General features: G+C 47.7%; 1 protein-coding gene across 2 annotated transcripts in view; it reads left to right on the forward strand.

The window, feature by feature from the left end:
- TASOR2 (transcription activation suppressor family member 2) overlaps window positions 1-23,491 on the forward strand; it is a 74,356-nt gene that overhangs the window by 49,851 nt on the left and 1,014 nt on the right. For both annotated transcript variants that reach the window (XM_048500632.1, XM_048500631.1), the window contains 9 exons: window positions 1,648-1,815; window positions 2,377-3,256; window positions 6,410-6,833; window positions 8,121-11,846; window positions 14,639-14,764; window positions 16,652-16,805; window positions 18,960-19,065; window positions 20,627-20,808; window positions 22,937-23,051. In XM_048500632.1, the coding sequence (XP_048356589.1) occupies window positions 1,648-1,815; window positions 2,377-3,256; window positions 6,410-6,833; window positions 8,121-11,846; window positions 14,639-14,764; window positions 16,652-16,805; window positions 18,960-19,065; window positions 20,627-20,808; window positions 22,937-23,051 (5,881 nt within the window). The remainder of the gene's footprint in view (window positions 1-1,647; window positions 1,816-2,376; window positions 3,257-6,409; window positions 6,834-8,120; window positions 11,847-14,638; window positions 14,765-16,651; window positions 16,806-18,959; window positions 19,066-20,626; window positions 20,809-22,936; window positions 23,052-23,491) is intronic.

The following is a 23,491-nucleotide window of genomic DNA, read 5'->3' on the forward strand; positions in this document are numbered from 1 at the left end:
AATAATTGGCCATGTGTCCTTGTTCAATTGGAATAAGCAGGGTCAGGGGGGAACACGTTTTCCTCGCAGCTGTTATCATATCCCGATACTCTTGTTCTAATAGCTTAGTTTTCAATCAATATAAACACAATATCCCCTTCCCAACAATTAATACAAACATTCTCATACCTGAAATATGCAAATACATTCATTCATTCTTTCATTCGTTCAGCCTTTATTTGGCATCACCAATATAAAATCACATCAAAATACAAACTTGTAACGTATAGCAAATAGATCCTCTGAAGATGCCAGCCACAGATGCAGGCGAAACGTCAGGAGAGAATGCTGCTAGAACACGGCCATGCAGCCCAGAAACCACACAGCACCCCAGTGATTCCGGCCGTGAAAGCCTTCGGCAGTATATAGCAAATAGAGTTGATTCATACATACTATCGCTTATGGGACACTTCCAATAGAAAATTTGCAGCCATTTTGCAGACTGTAGCATCAGAGTTATTTAATAAAAACAATAATCTGCTTGGTTCATCTAGCTCGCTAGGTATCATAGAAAGCAACCTAGAGTATTTAATTCTAATACTTGCCGATTTGGGACAACAGAACAGTTGGTGAGATAATGTGTCTAATTGGTTTGCATCACTCGAGCACACCCTTTTGCTCATTTCTAGATTGTTATATCCACCACGTAGTATAGCAGAAGGGAAAACATTGAAGCGAGCAAGTGAAAAAACTCTTCTCTGGTCTGGATTGGTGAGATGATACAAATAGGAGGCCGTTCTGTTATGTTGTAAAGGGATTGATAGATGTAAAGGTGAGCAAGTTTTCTTCGCTGCCAGGGTTAAATAGTTCCATTCTCTCTTCAACAATTTTTGTTTTAGTAATTTATATGATTCTGAACAAGTTAAAGGTAGAAGGGAGTCAAGAGTTTTGCCAAGTGATTCGATCTTCCCCTCTATCGGTGAGAACCATGAGTTAATCTAGGTATCTGATAGTATTAGATAAACCAGAGCGTAATATGCAAATACAGTTCATAACAACTGAACTCCTCTTAACAATTCTGAGGAAATGGAGTCTTTTCTTCCTTATATGGAAAATCTGAGCTCTTTAGCTCCCCCTAATGGACCCTGGGTTACACAAACAGCTTCAGCTATAGCACATACAATTGTATATAAATACTGTATATACTTGAGTATAAGACCCAAATATAAAACAAGGGGGCTTTTTCAGCATTAAAAATGTGCTGAAAAAGTCGACTGATACACGAGTATACGGTAATAAGGATATGACGACTACGCCAATACATTACAACATCCTAGGCCTCTGGGTGAGGCTCGAATTGTAATGGAAGGCCAACAACCAGCTAGTTAGCAAAAGCCAGTGTGTGTGTGTGAATGCCTCTGTATGTGTGTTTGTGCACATGCACCCAGACATGAGTTTCTGCCATGTGTGGTGCTGTTTCAGGGAAGGGTTTTTTCACAGGGTAAGTAATACTTCATTGGGGTCAGGAAAAAATGGGATTGCCTGCCCTTTGGGATGGGGGCTGCGTTGCTTCTATATCCTGCACAGCACCTAGCACTGTGGCACCTCGTCACATGGTAGTTCTGGTAGTGGTGGATTTTACTCCTCCCTCTCCCTTCTTTCTCCAAGGCGCCCAGGTTTTGTCGGCAGAATTTGTGCAGAGGACGAGGCATGAGCCTGCCACAAAAGCCGCGTCTTCTTCCGAGAGTCTCAGCGCAGAACTGAAAAAGCCCAGACTCTTGAACTGCAGAAAGAGTACAGAAGTGCGAAAGGCGGAGATCAACGAGAAGCGGACAAGTAAGATCCTGATGCTTTGCGGCTGAAGATACCCGATTCACCATGGGGGAACTGAGGCATCTATCTGGGCCCCAGTATATCCTTGTCCCAAGGACTCTTCTCTGAGCCCTCTCCGCTTCATCCTCTTGTTCTTATTCTGTTGGGTGACCTTGGGCCAGTCACAGTTTTCTCAGAACTTTCTCAGCTCCACCTACCTCACAAAGGGGAGGGGTGGGTGGGGAAGAAGAAGAAGAGTTTGGATTTATATCCCCCCTTTCTCACCTGTGAGGAGACTTACAATCTCCTTTCCCTTCCCCCCCCCCACAACAAACACCCTGTGAGGTGGGTGGGGCTGAGAGAGCTCCAGAGCCATGACTAGCCCAAGGTCACCCAGCTGCCATGTGTTGGAGTGCACAAGCTAATCTGGTTCACGAGATAACCCTCCACAGCTCTAATGGAAGAGCGGGGAATCAAACCCGATTCTCCAGATTAGAGTGCACCTGCTGTTAACCATTGCACCACGCTGGCTCTCTTAACACTGTCTGCATCTCTTTGACGCTGATTCCCTGACTTGTTTTGCAGTAAGCAAGAAATATGTCCATCGCAACGCGGAGGAAAACGAGTCCGAAATCCGTGATGACGAGAACGCTACTTCCAGTGAAAGATCTGCTCCTCGGGACGAATATGATTCCCACGCCTTGAACATGTTGGCAGATCTGGCCCTCAGCTCTTGCAACTCTGCGCTGCTCAGTAACACCCACAGATCCAGGCTGTCTCTCAGCCCGTCCCGAGATCGCCGGCACCTGCACGGGGCCAAGCTTCTGCGCAAGGCGTCCGACCACGAGTATCACAGGATCAACGCAAAATTGAAAGGCAGTTCCCTTTCCGGCAGGGATCTTCAGTGGTCCCCCTCCACCCCTGTACAGCCCAATCAAAGCGCGGAATCCCCTTCCAGCCCACAGGAGAGGAGTCGCGCGGGTTCAGGCAAAAAGAAGATTGCGAGATCCTCTCTGGCCAAGCCCCATGCAGCTCTTCCAGTGGGAATGGAAGAGTTTTCAGGCCTGTGTGAGGCCTTTTTGATCTCCATCGAGCATTCCTATGCGTCTCCTGCATTGGAGCCGTTAAGAAAGCAGCTCCCTTGGAGAGGGACCCCAAATCCCCCCAACTCCAAGAACGGTGTGAAAAGCGCAAAATCGGGACCCCTGGTTGGGAAAGTGCTGCCTTTCCGGCACCAGCAGAACATCTGCCACCCGCACAAACAGTTGCGGACCTACTTACCTTTTGTGCGCTCCACCATCATGGCCGCCAGGCCGAAGGAGGACTTCAACCGGTCCCGCCAAGTGACTTTTAGCGACCAGTCTGTTCAAGTGACTTGCCAGTGGGAGGCCGAATATCTCTTTAGTTTAGACAGCAAGTACACGAACAATTCGTTAGAGAAAACGGTTGTTCGGGCTGTGCACGGGTAAGTGGGGTTTTCTCGTTGGTTTTGGAAAGGTACCAAATCCAGTAATGAATCATAGAGTTGGAAGGGGCCAGACAGGCCAGCTAGTCCAACCCCCTGCTGAATGCAGGATCAGCCTAGAGCAGTGGTGGCGAACCTTTGGCACTCCAGATGTTATGGACTACAATTCCCATCAGCCCCTGCCAGCATGGCCAATTGACCATGCTAGTAGGGGCTGATGGGAATTGTAGTCCATAACATCTGGAGTGCCAAAGGTTCGCCACCACTGGCCTAGAGCATCCCAGACATGTATTTGTCAAGCCGCTATTTAAAGACTGCCAGAGAGGGAGAGCTCATCTCCTCCCTAGGCAGCCGATTCCCCGTTGAACTACTCTTACTGTAGAAAATTTTTTCCTAATCCTTTCTGCCTGTAATTTAAACCCGTTATTGCAAGTCCCATCCTCTGCTGCCAACAGGAACAGCTCCCTGCCCTCCTCGAAGTGACAGCCCCTCAAATACATCAAGAGAGCAATCATATACTCCCCTTGTCTTTTCTTCTCCAGACTAAAAATTCCTTAGTATGGATGTGACTGTAATTTTCTGAACCTTGTTCTGGACCATGACAGGCCTGGCGTGGCGTAGTGGTAAAGAGCAGGTGGATTCTAATCTGGAGAACTGGGATTGATTCCTCACTCCTCCACCTGAGTGGCAGAGGCTTATCTGGTGAACCAGATGTGTTTTCACACTCCTACATTCCTGTGGGCTAGTAACAGTTCTCTCCCAACTCCCTCAGCCCCACCTGCCTCACAAGGTGTCTGTTGTGGGGAAAGGAAGGGAAAGGAGCTTGTAAGCCACCTTGAGTGGGGGGATATAAATCCAAACTTCTTCTACACAGTGCTGGCTGTCGGACACACATGGTCTTGCTGGCAGTAGAAGTCAACAGAAGAAGAAGAGTTTGGATTTATACTCCACCTTTCTCTCCTGTAAGAAGAGCTTTCTCTACTGCTGCTCTAAGGAGCATAGGCTGCAACTGACAGTGTTAATCACGGGAGACTCAACATTCCTGAAAATTCACACCCCTATAGCACCGAGAATGAAGATTCACACCCCTGTACCATTGAGAATAAAGATTCACACCCCTGTACCACGGAGAATGAAAATTCACACCCCTAAACCACCAATAACTAAAATTCACACCCTTATACCACCAAGATCTAAAATTCACACCCCTGTACCACCGAGAATGAAGATTCACACCCCTATATCACCAAGAACTGAAATTCACACCCCTATACCACCAAGAACTAAAATTCACACCCCTATACCACCAAGAATGAAGATTCACACCCCTGTACCATTGAGAATAAAGATTCACACCCCTGTACCACTGAGAATGAAAATTCACACCCCTAAACCACCAAAAACTAAAATTCAGACCCCTATACCATCGACAATGAAGATTCACATCCCTGTACCACCGATAATGAAGATTCACACCCCTATACCACCGAGAATAAAGATTCACACCCCTGTACCACTGAAAATGAAAATTCACACCCCTAAACCACCAAAAACTAAAATTCACACCCCTATATCACCGAGAATGAAGATTCACACCCCTATACCTCCAAGAACTAAAATTCAGACCCCTATACCATCGAGAATGAAGATTCACACCCCTATACCACCAAGAACTAAAATTGACACCCCTATACCACCAAGAACTAAAATTCACACCCCTATACTATCGAGAATGAAGATTCACGCCCCTATACCACCAAGAACTGAAATTCACACCCCTGTACCACCAAGAACTAAAATTCACATCCCTATACCACCAAGAACTGAAATTCACACCCCTATACCTCCAAGAACTAAAATTCACACCCCTATACCATCGAGAATAAAGATTCACACCCCTGTACCACTGAGAATGAAAATTCACACCCCTGTACCACCGAGAATGAAAATTCACACCCCTGTACCACCAAGAACTAAAATTCACATCCCTATACCACCAAGAACTAAAATTCACATCCCTATACCATCGAGAATAAAGATTCACACCCCTGTACCACTGAAAATGAAAATTCACACCCCTGTACCACCGAGAATGAAAATTCACACCCCTATACTACTGAGAATGAAGATTCACACTTGTATACCACCAAGAACTAAAATTCACACCCCTATACCACTGAGAATGAAGATTCTTCACCCCTATAATACCAAGAACGAAAATTCACACCCCTGTACCACCAAGAACTAAAATTCACATCCCTATACCATCGAGAATGAAGATTCACACCCCTGTACCACCGAGAATGAAGATTCACACCCCTATACCACCGAGAACTAAAATTCACATCCCTATACCATCGAGAATAAAGATTCACACCCCTGTACCACTGAAAATGAAAATTCACACCCCTGTACCACCGAGAATGAAAATTCACACCCCTATACTACTGAGAATGAAGATTCACACTTGTATACCACCAAGAACTAAAATTCACACCCCTATACCACTGAGAATGAAGATTCTTCACCCCTATAATACCAAGAATGAAAATTCACACCTCTGTACCACCAAGAACAAAAATTCACCATAAGCAAACCAGTTTTCGTTTGAAGGTAGCTTTAACTCTCAAAAGCTTCTACACTGGAAACCTTATTGATCTCCAAGGTGCTACTGAACTCAAACCTATTTGTTTTAATGTTCATTCTAAAATGGGGAGGGGAACAGAATTTGCAACTGAAGACTGGCAGATCATAACCTCAGATTTCTGCCTGATTGCATTCTGGATTAAATTTCTTATCATTAAATTTTGATAAAATGATGCTAGGATTTTGGTCCGGCAGGGACGGCGGCCTGGTATAGTCTGATTTTGGGAGACCTCAGAATCTAAGGGCCAGGGGTAATGAGTCCCTTGCCTCCAGATCTTAATGTCCGCTGGGGGTTATAACGGAAGAGTCGGTCACACAATAACTCGCTCCAGTTTACATGGTCTATTATGGTAGAATCAGTTCTGTTTGTCAGCTGTCTCCACACTCTTTCACCTTGGGTGGAGACGCATCAGTTGTAACACTGTTCACAAATAAAGAAGGTTAAGAAGAACCCGAAATTCTGAACAGTGCTGTTGTTGAAGAAAATTTCTTTTGCTGTTTCTCTAGACCATGGGATGTGAGCCTGTCAGATGACGTGGAAGAAATGAAACTGATACTCCACATGTGGGTGGCCTTGTTTTATAGCAAGCCCTTCCGATCTTCGACAGTCAGGAAAGTGGTTGAGCACAGCAACCCCGCCAAATACATATCGCTGAACAGTGCCGTGGATCCTTTGGAACTCATTGACGACGGTGAGGTCTTCTGTGATTCGGAGAAGCACTCGGTGGACTTGTTCTCTGAGGCATACCAGACGCACAGTAAAGTCGAAGGAAGAGCGTGTTCCCCTGTGGAGAAACCACTCTCTTGCAACAAACTGTCCTCTACAAACAGCATAGAATGCGCGGCGGAGACCTACGACTGGCCTTTGAGAGATGGACCAGTCAGCTCCCTTGCCAGTGACTTGGTGGGTCTGCCTCAGGCCTTTGATAAGGTGAGACGTAGTAGGCCCGTAATGACTGCGCTCCATATTATCAGGGGCTGTTCCATTCCAATCCCATGGTCTGGATACCAAAAGTGTGTTTTGGCTTATAAAATTTATTTATATAAGAACATAAGAACTAGCCTGCTGGATCAGACCAGAGTCCATCTAGTCCAGCACTCTGCTACTCACAGTGGCCCACCAGGTGCTTTTGGGAGCTCACATGCAGGAGGTGAAAGCAATGGCCTTCTGCTGCTGCTGCTCCTCCTGAACACCTGGTCTGGTAAGGCATTTGCAATCTGAGATAAAAAAGGATCAGGATTGGTAGCCATAGATCAACTTCTCCTCCATAAATCTGTCCAAACCCTTTTTAAAGCTATCCAGGTTAGTGGCCATCACCACCTCCTGTGGCAGCATATTCCAAACACCAATCCCACGTTGCGTGAAGAAGTGTTTCCTTTTATGAGTCCTAAGCCTTCCCCTTAGCATTTTCAATGGATGCCCCCTGGTTCTAGTATTGAGAGAATTTATTTATGTATTTTATAAGATTTATTTATTTATTTATTTATTTATTTATTTATTTATTTATTTATTTATTGGGTTTATATACCGCCCTCCCCCGAAGGGCTCAGGGCGGTGCACAAAATATAAATAAGACACAATCAGATTAAAAATAAACCCTTCCCCATTAAAATGCAGCATCGAATTAATATTGACATTGACATTAATATTAAATTTAACATTAGCACAAGATTTATGGATTTATTTATGTATTTTATGAGATTTGTATCCCACCCTTTCCCCACAAGGCTCAGGGCGGGTCACAACATAAAACCTAACAATCAATAAATTTAAAATACAACATCGCTACAAAACCAGTTAAAACAGATAAAATACAGTATAAGCGCCCAAACTGATAAGTTAAAACAGATGGCAATAAATACTGTATTCCATCTACTTCCCTTCTCCTACCATCCGTTTGAAAATCTGAACGTAAAAATACACATTGGCATAAATGGTCTTGTATCAAAGCACCAATAATGCACAAAATAATGGTTTTGACAGAAGCAGCGTATAAAAATGAATGATAATTCTCATATTCTAATGTGGAATCATACAGTTTTCTCAGCCGATGCGCCTCAGCTGACCAAACAGTCATCTTTCTGTGGAACAGAGCACAGCTGTCTTTATCATTTCGATTAACATGTTTTAGGATAGTTTGCCGATTTAAAAGCTGTAGAGATTCTGCCTGTGCCTCTTTCTGTGTCCTTGAATCTTTTTATCTCTGGACATTTTCAGGTGCCTGGAGAGGAGGCTGACGAAGAATTCTTTCTGGGGCCCGTTATTTCTACTGGCAGCCCTAGTAGCAGCTCTTTACGTGGCAGCGCTTGCTCGGAGGCAGAAGCGAATAAAGCCGTCCACCTGTTTGAGGTTTCCCAAAGCGACTCTTCTTCAGTGCTTCCCAAAGTGCCAGAGACCTCAACAGATGCACAGACGGTACAAAGCCCAAGGAGCAGCATTTCTTCGGAGAGGCCGCCAATCAGCAGTTCCTCGTCTCCTGCAGAGAAGAAGGACAACTGCCAAATAGGAAGTACTGATTCACCACGTACTTCCGGAGTGACGTGGTTAGAGACGAACACCGAGTACGGGAAAGGTGAACGTTTGTGTAAGGGAGAAAGAGATCCACAGGATCTCCCTGTAGATGAAGTTGAGGAAGACGGCGATGTCGAGAGCGTGGAGGTGGAATCCATTGGCCTTGCTCTTTCGGATAGCAACGATGCTGATGCGGAGCCACGAGACATGGATCTGGAGCAAGATAACGAAGAACTTCCCCATGAGGGCTGTGTGGCTGAAGAGACCTGCGTGTGTGACGCAGCGTCACCTGGTGATAGTTTGACGACTTTAATACCAACACCGACTGCAAGTTCTCCACAGCAGACTGCTCCCCAAACAGTAACTGAATCACCCGGAGACCAAGACGGCCCTGCTGAGTTAGCGCCCAAATCTTCATCTGTAAACCCGACAGACTCTGTTGAGGATTTCTGCATTTTGCAGGACAGTAAAGGAGACGTCGTAGCTGATTCGTGTCTACCGCAAGCTGTTTCTTTTCATCAGGTCGCTCTTGATGAAATAACTGAATTGGCAAGGTGTGAAGATTCTGTTGTACCATCCAAACATCCCATATCTCCAAACCCAACGGACCTGGTTGAACACTCAAGCATTTCTCAGGAGGACAAAGCTACAGAACTGAACCCAATAAAGAATGATTCGGTAACTCAAGGGGATTCTGTAGGGAGCAAAGAAGATTTGGTTGTGTTCGGGAAGAGTCGGACATTATCCAACCCATTTGATCGGGGTGGTGTCTCCCAGGGTGGCAAAGAAATTGGCCAGCCCAATGCTGCTTTGCACCAGACTTATCCTGCCTGTCAATCAACGCTTGATGACATATCAGAATTGCCAGGGAACCAGCAAGACTCCGCAGTGTCAACCACAGTTCCTGTACCTCGGCACCAAATAAATGCAATTGACACTGAGTCCCAAGAGGAATTCCCCCTGGCCCAGTCATCTTGGGAATTGGCCCAAGTCCAGAGTAGTATGTTGACTGAAGACGAACACATAGGGAACCAAAATGATTCTCTTGTGTCAGCTGACAATCTTGCATCTCCGAAACGATTGAGTCTCGTTGGGAACACGTGTGTTTCCCCGGAGGAAAAAGGAAGCTATCCGCTTGATTCGGCTCCATTACAGAATCATCCAGCCCATCAAACCGCTCCTGACAAAGCTTCAAAATCACCGGAAGGCCAAGAAGACTCCACTGCAACAGTCCCAAATCCTGCATTTCCTGAGCAGATAGGTTTGGATGAGGGTCCCTATGCTGACCAGGAAGAGGAAGACGTGAACGAGGCTCATACGGTTCCACTGGACGAGAAAGGCCAAGTAATTCAAGTGGAACAGGATACCAGGCAGATGTTGGAATTCCCGAATGATGCAATAGAAGATCAAGCAGTGCGGTGCTTGAGGTTGTACGCTAGCGAGTTGAAATGTAACTCTCAAGGACCTGAGCCTTGTGGAAAAAGTGAAAACGGAAGCACGTTGGTTACAGAAGAAGCAGCACATGAGGATAAGCTACAGGTTGTAGCAACAGTGAGCGGAGAAATCAAGTCCTTCAGCGAATCAATTGACCCTGTGACCATTTTAAAAGCGGAGAATGAAGGATCCAATTCTAAAGAGGACTCGGGTTTAAATTGGATCAGTTGCATGACCCTGGAGAGTGTGACCCCTCCTGAGAGTGACGAAGAAATCTGTACCGCTGACCAGCTTAACAGTTCTGGTTCCGGATGGGTGCTGAGCGGACATTCGGAGAGGCAGGACGCAAAGTCAGAAGAGAATGCCCCGCCCCTTTCAACATCTCACGAAGGTCTCAGCTCCCGTCAAGTGGATGGGATTGAAAAAGATCCATCGGAAGAGAATGAAGCTGCTTCCATTTCTGGGGATGTCTTTTCACATCCTTGTTGCGAGGATCAGATAAGCTCGGGGCCCTTAATAGATAGCAAATCTCTGTTGGCTGAAACAGCTGTACCCTCAAAGAACGACAATTCAATTGTTCCCATGTTGGGTGGAGAAGTTGGCTTAGGATTAGCTAGCCACGAAGCATCCATTTTGGAAAGGGAAGGTAGCTTGTTCAGGGAAGAGTGTGTCGAAATCTTGCCTTGTGTTCCAGGAGGACATCTGGTTGAATATTCCCCTGATGAATCTGACTCCCCTTTCCATGGAGGCACCAGCGAAGGTCAGAAACAGGGGGATCCTGAAAATCCTGGGGGTGTACAGTTGGCCACTGAACGGACAGAGTTCCACACCAGAGTATTAGGGCCTAGTACAAATTGGGAAGTGGCGTCAGTTTCAGCAGACAACAATCAAGGACTCTTTGGAGATCCACGTTGCAGAAATTCGCCAGTGAATGCTTGTCGTACGAGATCCACCAACTCCGCAGGAGTTACGGGGTCTACCTACATCTGTGATTTAGGGTCAGAGGAAGAGATCAGTAAGAGTGATGATTGGACGTACATGGGGGAAAAGACGAGGAAGTTGGATGCTGAGGCTGAACGTTTTGACTGGCCTTTCACGTGTAGAAGGGACGATAGACCTGCCGGGGCCTCTCTGAAGTCGGACGCTGAGCCGGGACCTCTGAAGGGTTATATCAACTTTTCTGTCACCAAGAAGCACAAGGACAAAACTAGAACTTTTTACTCTTCCGAGAGGGGTGACAGTTTCACAGCAGAGTTGGGATCAGTGAACTCTTTGAGTAGGATTTGGCGGGTTTTGGATGACCCTGTCCAAAGTACCTTAGATATGGAATGTTTGCGTTTCCATTATAAGCTAAAGCAAATCCTAAAAAAGAAGAGACCACAATGTTCTACCTCCGTTGATCTCTCGATTGCGCCTCAGGTAATAGCCAACACGTTGCCCCTGAAAAAGGTACCCGAAACTCCTGTTTTGAATCCGCCGCCTCGGAGTAGAAGTCCGCTTCTGATCACAATTGCAAATCCCGGCACGAGGCGGAGCGCCACACATCGCTTCCCAAGAACGAGCGTGCCCAGTGACCCCCTTGACCCTCCTCCGCTTACGCGAGACTCCTTTAGCAAAGCGGTTAGGTCCAAAAGTCGGGGCCCGGGACGGCCCACCCCTTTCCACCTCAACAAGTTGACATACAATAATAAGCTGAAAGATTGCCGAGGCGACATCTCGGTCATTATGGACGAATTTGCTGAACTGAGCAAGGTGTTGAAATTGGATGACAGGCAGGCGAGCAACAACGGGAGAGATCCCAATACTACCTCAGAAGATGTTCCGGCGGAAAAGTCCCCGTCCTTGCGCAGAAGGACGACCTCCTACGACCACCTCTTTGATGACTTGTGCAACACGCTACATTTCAGACTCACAAAAGTTGCCAAAGAGGCGTGCAAAAAACCCTACTCTTTCTACCTGGTGGAAACAGACGACGATCCTTCCTTTGGGAGAATAAAGGTAAAACATTCACTTTTTAAAAATCAATAACAGGTTTTAGATATACGTGACGTTTTAATAAATGTCTTCTCCCCCAACCCAGTTTCTCTTCTGGTATGATATTCCTGGCTTTTTGCCTCCTTTAATAATGACTTAGCGTATTAAAATAGGATGATAATAACCAGGGTTTATCCCAACTGGAGCAGGCGGACTCTAATCTGGAGAACTGGTTTTAATTCCTCACTTCTCATGAGTAAATACAGCCAATCCTTGGCTACTAATATATTAACTACATATTAACCTATTCATTTAGTTCCTCTGAATCGAATTTTAATCTCCGTTGGTATTATTATTTTTCAAGTAATCTATTCAGAAACAAATAAAAAAATATAATTCCCATTTTGTATTGTCGAAGGCTTTTACGGCCGGAATCACTGGGGTGCTGTGTGGTTTCCGGGCTGTATGGCCGTGTTCTAGCAGCATTCTCTCCTGTATGGCCAGCCACAGATGCAGGCGAAACGTCAGGAGAGAATGCTGCTAGAACACGGCCATGCAGCCCGGAAACCACACAGCACCCCAATAATTCCCATTTCTCTAACTCGTGTTTTGGCTGTCTGTTTTACAAAATCCGTTCGTATAGCCATTGTAGCATCACGCTCCTACTTTTTCCTCCAAGATTTCTGTGTTTGGACCCCCATGGGGTTTTCAGTGCAAGAGACTTTCAGGGGTGGTTTGCCATTGCCATTGCCTTCCTCTGCATCACCCTGAGATTCCTTGGTGGTCTTCCATCCAAATACTGACTACAGCTGACCCTCCTCAGCTGAGGTGTGATGAGATGTGGTTAGCTCGGGTCCAGAGGAGGGTCACCAAAAAGGTCAGATGTCTGGGTTCCATGTCCTTAGAGAGCCGGGGATGTTTACTCTGGCTATGATAGTCCTCTGACCCTGAGTGGTGCCTTTTGGAAATGCAAAGGGGAAGGGGAGGAATACCCCTTTTCCACCAGCCCCAAAGTCTGTTGTTGTGAGAGCCGGCATGGTGTAGTGGTTAAGGACAGCAGACTCTAACCTGGAGAACTGAATTTGATTCCCCACTCCTCCGTGTGAAGCCTGCTGGGTGTCAGGGGTTGCACCTAATTGAGGTCCATTCCTAACTCAATGTAGTTGTTAAAAAATATATGGGCGGTGATTGTATCTAGTTGGTTGAGATGCATTCCTACCTTAATGTAATCACTATAAGATATATGTAACCTTCTGTAATGGGACATTCTTCCCTTGATCTCTTCTTTATGGTTTCACATACTTTGAAGATAACTAGGCTTACCCCTGACACCCTCTGCTCCCACGGGAAACGGGATGTTTCCAATTGTGGGGGCAGGAGGCTTTATCTCTGTCACCAACCTTGGGGCGCCTTGTCCCCAAAGTAACTCTTTCTCACATTCTTTGGGAAAACGGAAGAAGGGGTTATTTCTAGATAAAGGGGGTAGCAAAAGCCACGTTCGCCAGAACTGGTTTGAACAAGCTGGGTGCTTCGTTGCCTTCCAATAAACGCTGTTGATCAACAATACAGAGTTCGTTTATTGATTCAAGGATTGAGACCTAATACTTGGGTAACATTGAGTTGCCCAGTTCTCTCAGAACTCAGTTACCAAATTCTCTCAGGCACAGTTCTCTCGGAACTCTCTCAGCTCATGTGGAGGCAGGCAATGGCAAACCGCCTCTGAACGACTCTGCACTGTATAGCTGATGAACAAAGGTGCCTGATGACGAGTCAGCCTGTTGATATATCTGGGTTGGCATCTCCTGTGATGGGCAGAAATTGTCCCGGATCTTGGACCATTAAGGAGAGATCCAGCAAGTTGAAGTTGGCAAGTTTGGTGTGCAAACAGACGTCCACCTGGTGAATCAGAACTTTGTCGCCGTGTGAATTTCAGTCGCTGCTGGGAGGCATAATAAGAACATAAGAACAAGCCTGCTGGATCAGACCAGAGTCCATCTAGTTCAGCTCTCTGCTACTCGCAGTGGCCCACCAGGTGCCTTTGGGAGCTCACGTGCAGGAGGTGAAAGCAATGGCCTTCTGCGGCTGTTGCTCCCGAGCACCTGGACTGTTAAGGCATTTGCAATCTCAGATCAAAGAGGATCCAGATTGGTAGCCATAGATTGACTTCTCCTCCATAAATCTGTCCAAGCCCCTTTTAAAGCTATCCAGGTTAGTGGCCATCACCACCTCCTGTGGCAGCATATTCCAAACACCAATCACACATTGCGTGAAGAAGTGTTTCCTTTTATTAGTCCTAATTCTTCCCCCTAGCATTTTCAGTGGATGCCCCCTGGTTCTAGTATTGTGAGAAAAATGTCTCTCTGTCAACATTTTCTACCCCAGGCATAATTTTATAACTTCAATCATATCCCCCCTCAGACATCTCCTCTCCAAACTAAAGAGTCCGAAACGCTGCAGCCTCTCCTCATAAGGAAGGTGCTCCAGTCCCTCAATCATCCTCGTTGCCCTTCTCTGCACTTTTTCTATCTCTTCGATATCCTTTTTGAGATGTGGCGACCAGAACTGAACGCAGTACTCCAAGTGCGGTCGCACCACGGCTTTATATAAGGGCATGACAATCCTTGTAGTTTTATTCTCAATTCCTTTCCTAATGATCCCCAGCATAGAGTTTGCTTTTTTCACAGCTGCCATGCATTGAGCTGACATTCCCATGGAACTATACCTGCCGCCTCATTTGTTTGCAACTCTGTTGGTGAGTAAAACTGTTGGCAATGCTTTTTTTAGTGATGGACTTTATTTTGTCAACGTCGTTTCAGAACCTGCTGAAAAAAGGGGGTCATTCGGAAGCCGACCCCCAGCATTTCTGCAAGGCCAGCCGCCCGGAGACAGACAGACTGGTGGTGATAATCAGAAACGAGGACATCTTTGCGCACGTTCACAAGGTGAGTGGCAAATTTCCCTTCCTCGCATTGGAGAAGAAAACAGTCTCCCAGTAGGGCAATCCAAGGGTTTCTTTTCCCAAATACCCTGAAATTTCTCCCAAGTACCTAAAACTCCCCACTTCCAGCGCTGGATAAGACTTGTGATTCTGCATTCTTATGCACCAATTATTATTATTATTATTTATTATTATTATTATCATCATCATTATCATTATCATCATCATCATTATTATTACTATTATTATTATCATCATCATCATCATCATCATTATCATTATTATTATTATCATTATTATCATTATTATTATTATTATTATTATTATTATTATTATTATTATTATTATTATTATTATTATTATTAATTGGGTTTAAAGAACCGCCCTCCCCCGGAGGGCTCAGGGCAGTGAACAGAATATAAATAGAGCACAATATCAGATTAAAATCCAGAAGTGTCGATTAATACAGGCTCTAATAAAATTAAAAATAAACCCTACCCCATTAAAATGCAGCATTAAATTAACATTAACATTAAAATTACCATTAACACAAGGATGGCACCTGCTATCAATTCCCTCAAACCCCAAGGGGGGGGGGGCGGCAGGATCCACTTGATGTTATTAGAACAGGATCCACTTGATGTTGTTAGAACATAAGAACAAGCCAGCTGGATCAGACCAGAGTCCATCTAGTCCGGCTCTCTGCTACTCGCAGTGGCCCACCAGGTGCCTTTGGGAGCTCACGTGCAGGAGGTGAAAGCAAGGGCCTTCTGCGGCTGCTGCTCCCGAGCACCTGGTCTGCTAAGGCATTTGGAATTAGAATCATCAAGCACGCATTTGTTTGCAAACCCACCCCTTGGGGTTGCCGTCAGCCAAAGCCTGACCCTGGAAAATTTCCAGCATGACTCCCAATTGTGGACGGGGTACTCTGAAGAGGTGAGCCCCCCCCCCCCCCTCCTTGGAGGTTTCCAGGAGGTGCCAGTTGCCAGGGCTTTTGACACGGTGTGAAGAGCAGACGTCTTTGATGTGGAGGGAAGCATTCGGGAGTTTTGCTTGGTTGAATCTGTAACGTAACAGCTACCGGTACGCCGCCTTGAGCCAAGAAGAACAGCCAAGAGGTGCAAATATTCCGATGTATGAGATATTGAGGCAAATTGGGTGGCCTTTGGAGTGAATGGCCCCTCGCTGGGTTGGCTCGTAGAAAAGGACGGTTCCCATTTGGCTGCGTATGGCAAGAGACCTCCAGATATTTCCCACACTTGCCTGCCAATGCTCAGCTGATTAATGAGAGAAAACTAGGGCCAAAGGAAGGGAGGAAATATGATGAGGGTAGCTCTAGCAATTGCCAGAGAGTCTATGGCAGGGGTCTGCAACCTGCGGCTCTCCAGATGTTCACGGACTGCAAATCTCATCAGCCCCTGCCAGCATGGCCAATTGGAGAGCCGCAGGTTGCAGACCCCTGGTCTATGGTAATCTTCCTGGCGATTGCTAGAGCGACCCTTGTCACTTCTGGGTAGCACTAGGAACTGCCAGGAACTCTATGGTAAGAAATTCTGGTGAGGAGGCGAGGCATTTTTCTTACTAGTTTATCTCCAGGGATTCTACTCCTTCCATCAGCCCTTTCCCACCAGTTGCCTGGTGCAATTCTAGGCAAACCCAAGTAGGCGTCTGTTATTAGCCTACGGAACCTTCATGGACAGAGGCAGTATATCTCTGACTACCAGCTGCTGGGAATGAGCAATAGGGGGAAAGGGCCATCCCTCCAGAGGCGTCTGCCTGGTTGAGGTTGGAAACTAGCACATGAGGTAGAAACCCGAACTCAACGCAGCCCCGTTGTGCGTATCAGAACCAAACAGGCGTTCCACTTGAGAAACATTTCCATCTTGAACAGATCCCTTCCTTGCTACGCCTGAAGCGCTTTCCCAACGTGACGTTTGCCGGCATGGACAGCCCCGAAGACATCCTGGACCACACCTACCAGGAACTCTTCCATAGCGGAGGCTTCGTGGTGTCCGACGACCAAGTGCTGGAGACCGTGACTACGGGTGAGAGCAGGGGCGTAACGAGGCAGCTCTGGGCAAACTGTAGCCCTGGGCAAAATCTGAGTTGGATGCCCCCCTCCCATGGGCGGCCACTCCACCACGACCAAATTATTTTTGCACCAGGACATTGGTGCCTGCAGGGGGTGCATTTTTAGAAATATCAGCACCAATATTTCAGCATATCATCAGGAGACTGTCCTTATGCTACTCCCCAAGTTTGGTGAGGTTTGGTTCAAGGAGTCCAAAGTTATGGACTCCCAAAGGGGGTGCTCCATCCCCCATTGTTTCCAATGGGAGCTAATAGGAGATGGGGGCTACAGTTTTGAGGGTCCATAACTTTGGCCCCCCTGAACCAAACTGCACCAAACTTGGGGGGGTGCCATCATCTCCAGATGATACCCTGAAATTTTGGTGCCGATACATCCAAAAATGCACTCCCTGCAGGAACATCCTAGAAATTTGCCCAAGAATCTTTGTTCTGCATTGAGTTTTCTGCATTGCTGTCAATGGGGGTTGCAGGCTGTGGGGGGCACATTCCTGAAGGCACAGTCTCAAAACTTTCAGGGTCTCATCAGGAGACTGCCCTAATGAAAACCCCCAAGTTTGGTGCAGTTTGGTTCCGGGGGGCCAAAGTTATGGACCCTCAAAACTGTAGCCCCCATCTCCTATTAGCTCCCATTGGAAACAATGGGGGATAGGGGCACCCCCTTTGGGAGTCCATAACTTTGGACTCCCTGAACCAAACCTCACCAAACTTGGGGGGTAGCATAAGGATAGTCTCCTGACAATACGCTGAAATTCTGGTGCCACTAGCCTAAAAACCGCGCCCCCTGCAGGCCAAAAATGGAAAATCACTAAAATACCCAAAAACGAACCCTGCATTTTGATGCCCCCCCACAAGGTGAAGCCCTGGGCAGCTGCCCACCTTGCCCAATGGGCATTACGCCAGTGGGTGAGAGAGAGACACTGCCACTTCTCTGCGTTCAGACCACATTTGTGTCATCAGATTGCAATGTTTTGAAACATAATTTTTGACCACCAAAGAAGGCCAATGGGCCGAAACGCGTTTGAGTCTAAATGTGCCGCATAAGACTTTACGTGTTATGATTTTCGTTGACGTATGTCTGCTAGGATATTTTGATTTTAGTTTGAATAAGCACATTTGTATTTTTGCTGTGTAGCAGTTTCCGTTTTAAAAGACCCTGCTTCATCATAACCCTTTGGTTCTTTCCTCTGGCTTTGAGGTGAAGTGTGTGACCCATTTTTCTGTCGGCATTCTGAAGATAGACCTGGCCAGGCCAAGCCCACCGTTTGACCCTTTGAGCTTGCCGTTTAAAGCTCCATCAAGCCAACGCCAGTGTCGAACTGGGAGTTTGGCCTGGCCGGGTCCAGGTTTATACTGTCGGCTGTTGGCTGCAGCTTTGGGGGCGGAGCCAACAGTATAAACCTGGACCCGGCCGGGCCAAACCCCCAGTTCGACATTTGACTGGGTCGACATTTGGCTGCCCCCCCCCCCCCGCTCTACAGGGGTCCCTAACATCATCGGGACCCATTATTCTCTTCTGGGAGGGTTGCATATGGGTTTCGTGGGACATTGTTTTAGAATGTAATTGTTTTTAACTTATATGTATGTTTTTATATATGATATTATATGGTTCACCGCCCTGAGCCCTTCGGGGATAGGGCGGTATATTAAATCAAATAATAAATAAATAAATAAATAAATAAATAAATAAATAAAAAAAAAATAAAGCAGGGGTCTGCAACCTGCGGCTCTCCAGATGCTCATGGACTACAATTCCCATCAGCCCCTGCCAGTGGCTACACTGCAGGGGCTGATGGGAATTGTAGTCCATGAACATCTGGAGAGCCGCAGGTTGCAGACCCCTGGTCTAAAGTTTAACTCTGGCCCTGGCTATGCTGCAGGGGCTGATGGGATTTGTAGTCCATGAACATCTGGAGAGCCGCAGGTTGCAGACCCCTGGTCTAAAGTTTAACTCTGGCCCTGGCTAGGCTGCAGGGTGAGGGGTTTTCAGGGCTTGCCCCGGGCCCTGATTTCCGTACATATGCCCCTGGGTGAACCCGGGAGATCCAGAGCCCCCCCCCCCCGGTCTGGACCGCTCCCTTGGGTCAGCCCAGTTGATGCTCTTTTCACAGGAGAGCTGAAGGACGTGATCAAGACTCTGGAGCAGCTGAACGAGCACCGGAAGTGGAGGTGGCTCCTGCACCACAAAGAGACAAAGAAACTGAGAGAAAAAGCAAGGTAAGAGGTTTGGGCTCTCGACCGCCACTTGCCGGCTTCCACTCTCCAGCAGAGGCGCCCAGGGCGTTACGCTGCAGCTGTCGGGTCCAGCGTCATTGTCGTGGAAAGAAACCAGCCCCGGCCATGATTTTGGCAACTTTCTCTGTGGGGGATAAAGGGGACTTTGAATGCCGGCTTCATCAGAACGGGCTTTGCCACGCGTGGTGCTTCAATGCCCATTCAGGGAGCACTACCAGCTCAATACTTCAGAGTCCGTTTATTGGTTTAAGGTTGCGAGACCTAACACTAAGGAACCGAGAAGACCCAGCTAGAGAGAATTATAAGGTTAGCAACTCCTCTGTCCTTTAGCATCACCTCTGTCCTTAGATGGACACTCTCAAGTCTGAGAGCCAGTGTGGTGTAGCGGTTAAGAGCAGGTGGATTCTAATCTGGAGAACCGGGTTTGAATTCCCACTCCTCCACCTGAGTGGCAGAGGCTTATCTGGTGAACCAGATGTGTTTCCGCACTCCTACATTCCTGCTAGCTGCTAGGTCTATAAAAACTAGGACAAAGAGGCTTAGAGACAGCTTCTACTCTAGAGCTGTGGCTATGCTAAACTCCACAGCTTCGTGTTGATGTGTTTGGGGCTGTGTAGGGATGGGTGGAGGAGGGGGAAAGTGAGGATGGGGTATGAGTCTGGAATTGTGTGCATCGAGGAATGCTGCTGTAAATTTCATTGTGCGTGTACAATGACAATAAAATGCTTATGCTTGGGCCAGTCACAGTCCTCTCAGAACTCTCTCAGCCCCACCTACCTTACTTTAAGGGGTCTGTTGTGGGGAGAGGAAGGGAAAGGCGCTTGTAAGCCGCCTTGAGTCTCCTTAAAGGAGAGAAAAGTGGGGTATAAATCCAAACTACTCCTCCTCCTTCTATCTTGCTTCATCTCAGACGTTAGTTGCAGAGATTCTTCCTAGCTACCAAGATAGCAGCAAGCTATCTTTCCCATCTTAAATGTAGCTCCTAATAAACATTTGCCTGTTCTCCTTTTGAATCAGCGTGTTAGCTGGGGTGCTGTGTGGTTTCCGGGCTGTATGGCTGTGTTCTAGCAGCGTTCCCTCCTGACGTTTCGCCTGCATCTGTGGCTGGCATCTTCAGAGGATCTGCAAGAAATTCTTCAGAGGATCTGCAAGAAGATGCCAGCCACAGATGCAGGCTAGAACACGGCCATACAGCCCGGAAACCACACAGCACCCCAGTGATTCCGGCCGTGAAAGCCTTCAACAATAGTGTGTTAGCTGCTTCTTTGAGTAGTAAAACCCAACACAGAGCAGGGGTCATTGAGGGAGTGGGGGGGGGGGGGATGACAAGGGAGTTGTGAATTTCTTGCATTGTGACCCTTGAGCTCTGTGTTTCTCGGCTGTCTTCTTCTCCCTCTCGCTCTCTGGCCCACACATGGCTAAAATAGTTGTTGAGGCTTACTTTGGGAAAACTCGTTGGTCCTTTGGGGGTGGGGAGGGTGGAGACACACGTTTGTGGGCGGAGCTTTCTGAGGCTGACCCCCGGCTCACTCTCGCCCCTCAGGGTGGACTCTGCGGCTCACTCCAAGCACTCGATCCTGCGATCTTGCCAAGGGGCAAACTTCACCGAAGTCCTTCACTACCACTGTTGTGACTCCAGATCTTCCACGAGAGCCGAGTATCTGAGCTGCTTGCTGAACCTTCAGGTGCAGCACATCGGCGCCCGGCTGGCCATCTTTCTGACCGGTAAGGAAGCGGTTTTGTTGCGCCTCGCTTTCCCGGCTCGGGCAGCGGATCGTGTGCCAGCCCGGCCATTGTAGGAGGGACGTAGAGAGCAATTGCAGGAATTGGGAGAAGTCTGTGCGGTTGTGATGGTGCGGCTGCGATGGGCGGACCACTCGCAACGGGGGAGGAATCACCTCTTGGCACATTGAGCTTTTGGCCCTCTGCAGGAGGAAGAGGAGCTGTCAAGAACGTCAGGGGGCCTTTGCTGACTGATCCAGGTTGGCGGGTACAATGGCTAAGCGGTCAAATGGCTCGGCCTAAATCTGGCCGGGTGTTTATCTTTGACCCTGTCTCCAAGGAGCTCAGCACAGCTGCCATGATTTCCCCCTCGTTTATTTTATACTTGTAACCACCCTGCGAGGTAGGTCAGGCTAGTTCAAGGTCAGCAGAGTCTTCCAGATCTGCTCTCTAGCACCCTCCTTGAGAGCCAGCGTGGTGTACTGGTTAAGAGCAGGTGGATTCCAATCTGGAGAACTGGGTTTGATTCCCCACTCCTCCACCTGAGCAATCTTGAATTGCTGATTTGTGAACTTACTGAAATTGATAGTCTTCATATGTAGCCTTAGGGAGCAGCAGTGGCATAGGAGGTTAAGAGCTTGTATATCGAATCTGGAGGAACCGGGTTTGATTCCCAGCTCTGCTGCCTGAGCTGTGGAGGCTTATCTGGGGAATTCAGATTAGCCTGTGCACTCCCACACACGCCAGCTGGGTGACCTTGGGCTAGTCACAGCTTCTCGGAGCTCTCTCAGCCCCACCCACCTCTCAGGGTGTTTGTTGTGAGGGGGGAAGGGCAAGGAGATTGTAAGCCCCTTTGAGTCTTTTGCAGGAGAGAAAAGGGGGATATAAATCCAAACTCTTCTTCTTATGGTTTTGTATTATTATATTATTGTTCCTATTATGTTGTGCACTGCCCTGAGCCCTCCGGGGGAGGGCAGTATATAAATTAAATATCAAATCAATCAAGAGGCTTATCTGGTGAACCATATGTGTTCCCGCACTCCTACATTCCTGCTGGGTGATCTTGGGCTAGTCACAGTGCTGTCTGAACTCTTTCAGTCCTACCTACCTCACAGGGTGTTTGTGGGGGGGGGGCGGGGGGCGGGGAGGAGAAGATTGTTAGCCCCTTTGAGTCTCCTTACAGGAGAGAAAGGGGGGATATAAATCCAAACTCTTCTTCTACACAGTGCTGGCTGTTGGACACACATGGTCTTGATGGCAGCAGAAGTCAACAGAAGAAGAAGAAGAGTTTGGATTTATACTCCACCTTTCACTCCTGTAAGAAGAGCTTTCTCTATGGCTGCAACTGACAGTGTTAATCGCGGGAGTCTCAGCATTCCTTTCTGCTCGGGGAACCAGGGCTGACAGGCCCCTCCTGCTACCAGGGGGCAGGGGCTGAGCCAGGCTCACTGGGTGGCGTGGGGCGCTTGCTGGCAAAACATCAGACGGTATTCCAGCCACACTGTGGCATTTGGGTTTAACCATAGAGTTCTGCCCCGTTTCTGCAGTGATGCCACTTCTAGGCACGCAGGAAGTGAGGCGGGCACATTGGAATGTTACTGACATTGGAATATGCTGCCACAGGAGGTGGTGATGGGCACTCACCTGGATAGCTTTAAAAAGGGCTTGGACAGATTTATGGAGAAGTCGATCTCTGGCTACCAATCTTGATCCTCCTTGATCTCAGATTGCAAATGCCTTAGCAGACCAGGTGCTTGGGGGGAGCAGCAGCAGCAGAAGGCCATTGCTTTCACCTCCTGCCTGTGAGCTCCCAAAGGCACCTGGTGGGCCACTGCGAGTAGCAGAGAGCTGAACTAGATGGACTCTGGTCTGATCCAGCTGGCTTGTTCTTGTGTTCTTATGACATTCTCCCACTTGCCACACAGCCAGCCAGCTGAGGGGCAGGAGAGAGCGCCCATTGGAGGCAGGGCATCCTCAGCCTCAGTCCTACCTGGAAGTGATCCTCCAGTCGCCTGATTTTGGGGGAGGGGGTCTGTGACTTGCCTTGGTTCCAGCCTGTTATCCTGCGCTCTCCTGACGGTCCAGAGGTCTCGGTAACGCCACCTCCTTCCTCTTCTATTCCTCTCTCCAGGAAAGCCCAGCGCCAGCAAAGACGCCTTGGAAAGCAAAGGGATTTTGGTGCTCGATGTAAATACTTTTGTCGCGACGGCACAAGACTTGGCGAAGTCATGTAGAAGCAATTATTGGTAAGGGACATCACAACTGGGGGTGGAGGGACACACAGCGAGAAAGGGGAAGCCCGAAATCATCCGGAAGAGCACACACGTGAAGGTGGAGGCATTTAATGCCGCTCAGTCGTCGCAGCACTCTTTGTGGGCTTCCAAAAACCTACGAGGCCTAACGGGGTTTCCATGAATAGATCTCGCGGTGGGTTTTTTCCCCTTTTGAAAGCAGATGCACGCAGCTCCACACGCTTGCTTTTAAAGGGGGTGGGAGTCTTACAGGTGGCCTAATTGTTCACTTTTAAGAGGCGCATAATGTTGCCTTACCTGTGCACTGAAAGGCTGCCACTTGATGGTCTTTTGAGTTTCAGTAGCATAGGCCCTTTCCGCACGGGCCTTTTACAGCGCCCTAGGGACGGCAAAAATGCCGTCCCTAGGGAGCTGTTCGCATGGGGGACTTCAAT

This window comes from Sphaerodactylus townsendi, linkage group LG06 (genome assembly GCF_021028975.2).
Source record: "Sphaerodactylus townsendi isolate TG3544 linkage group LG06, MPM_Stown_v2.3, whole genome shotgun sequence".
Lineage (NCBI taxonomy): Eukaryota > Metazoa > Chordata > Lepidosauria > Squamata > Sphaerodactylidae > Sphaerodactylus > Sphaerodactylus townsendi.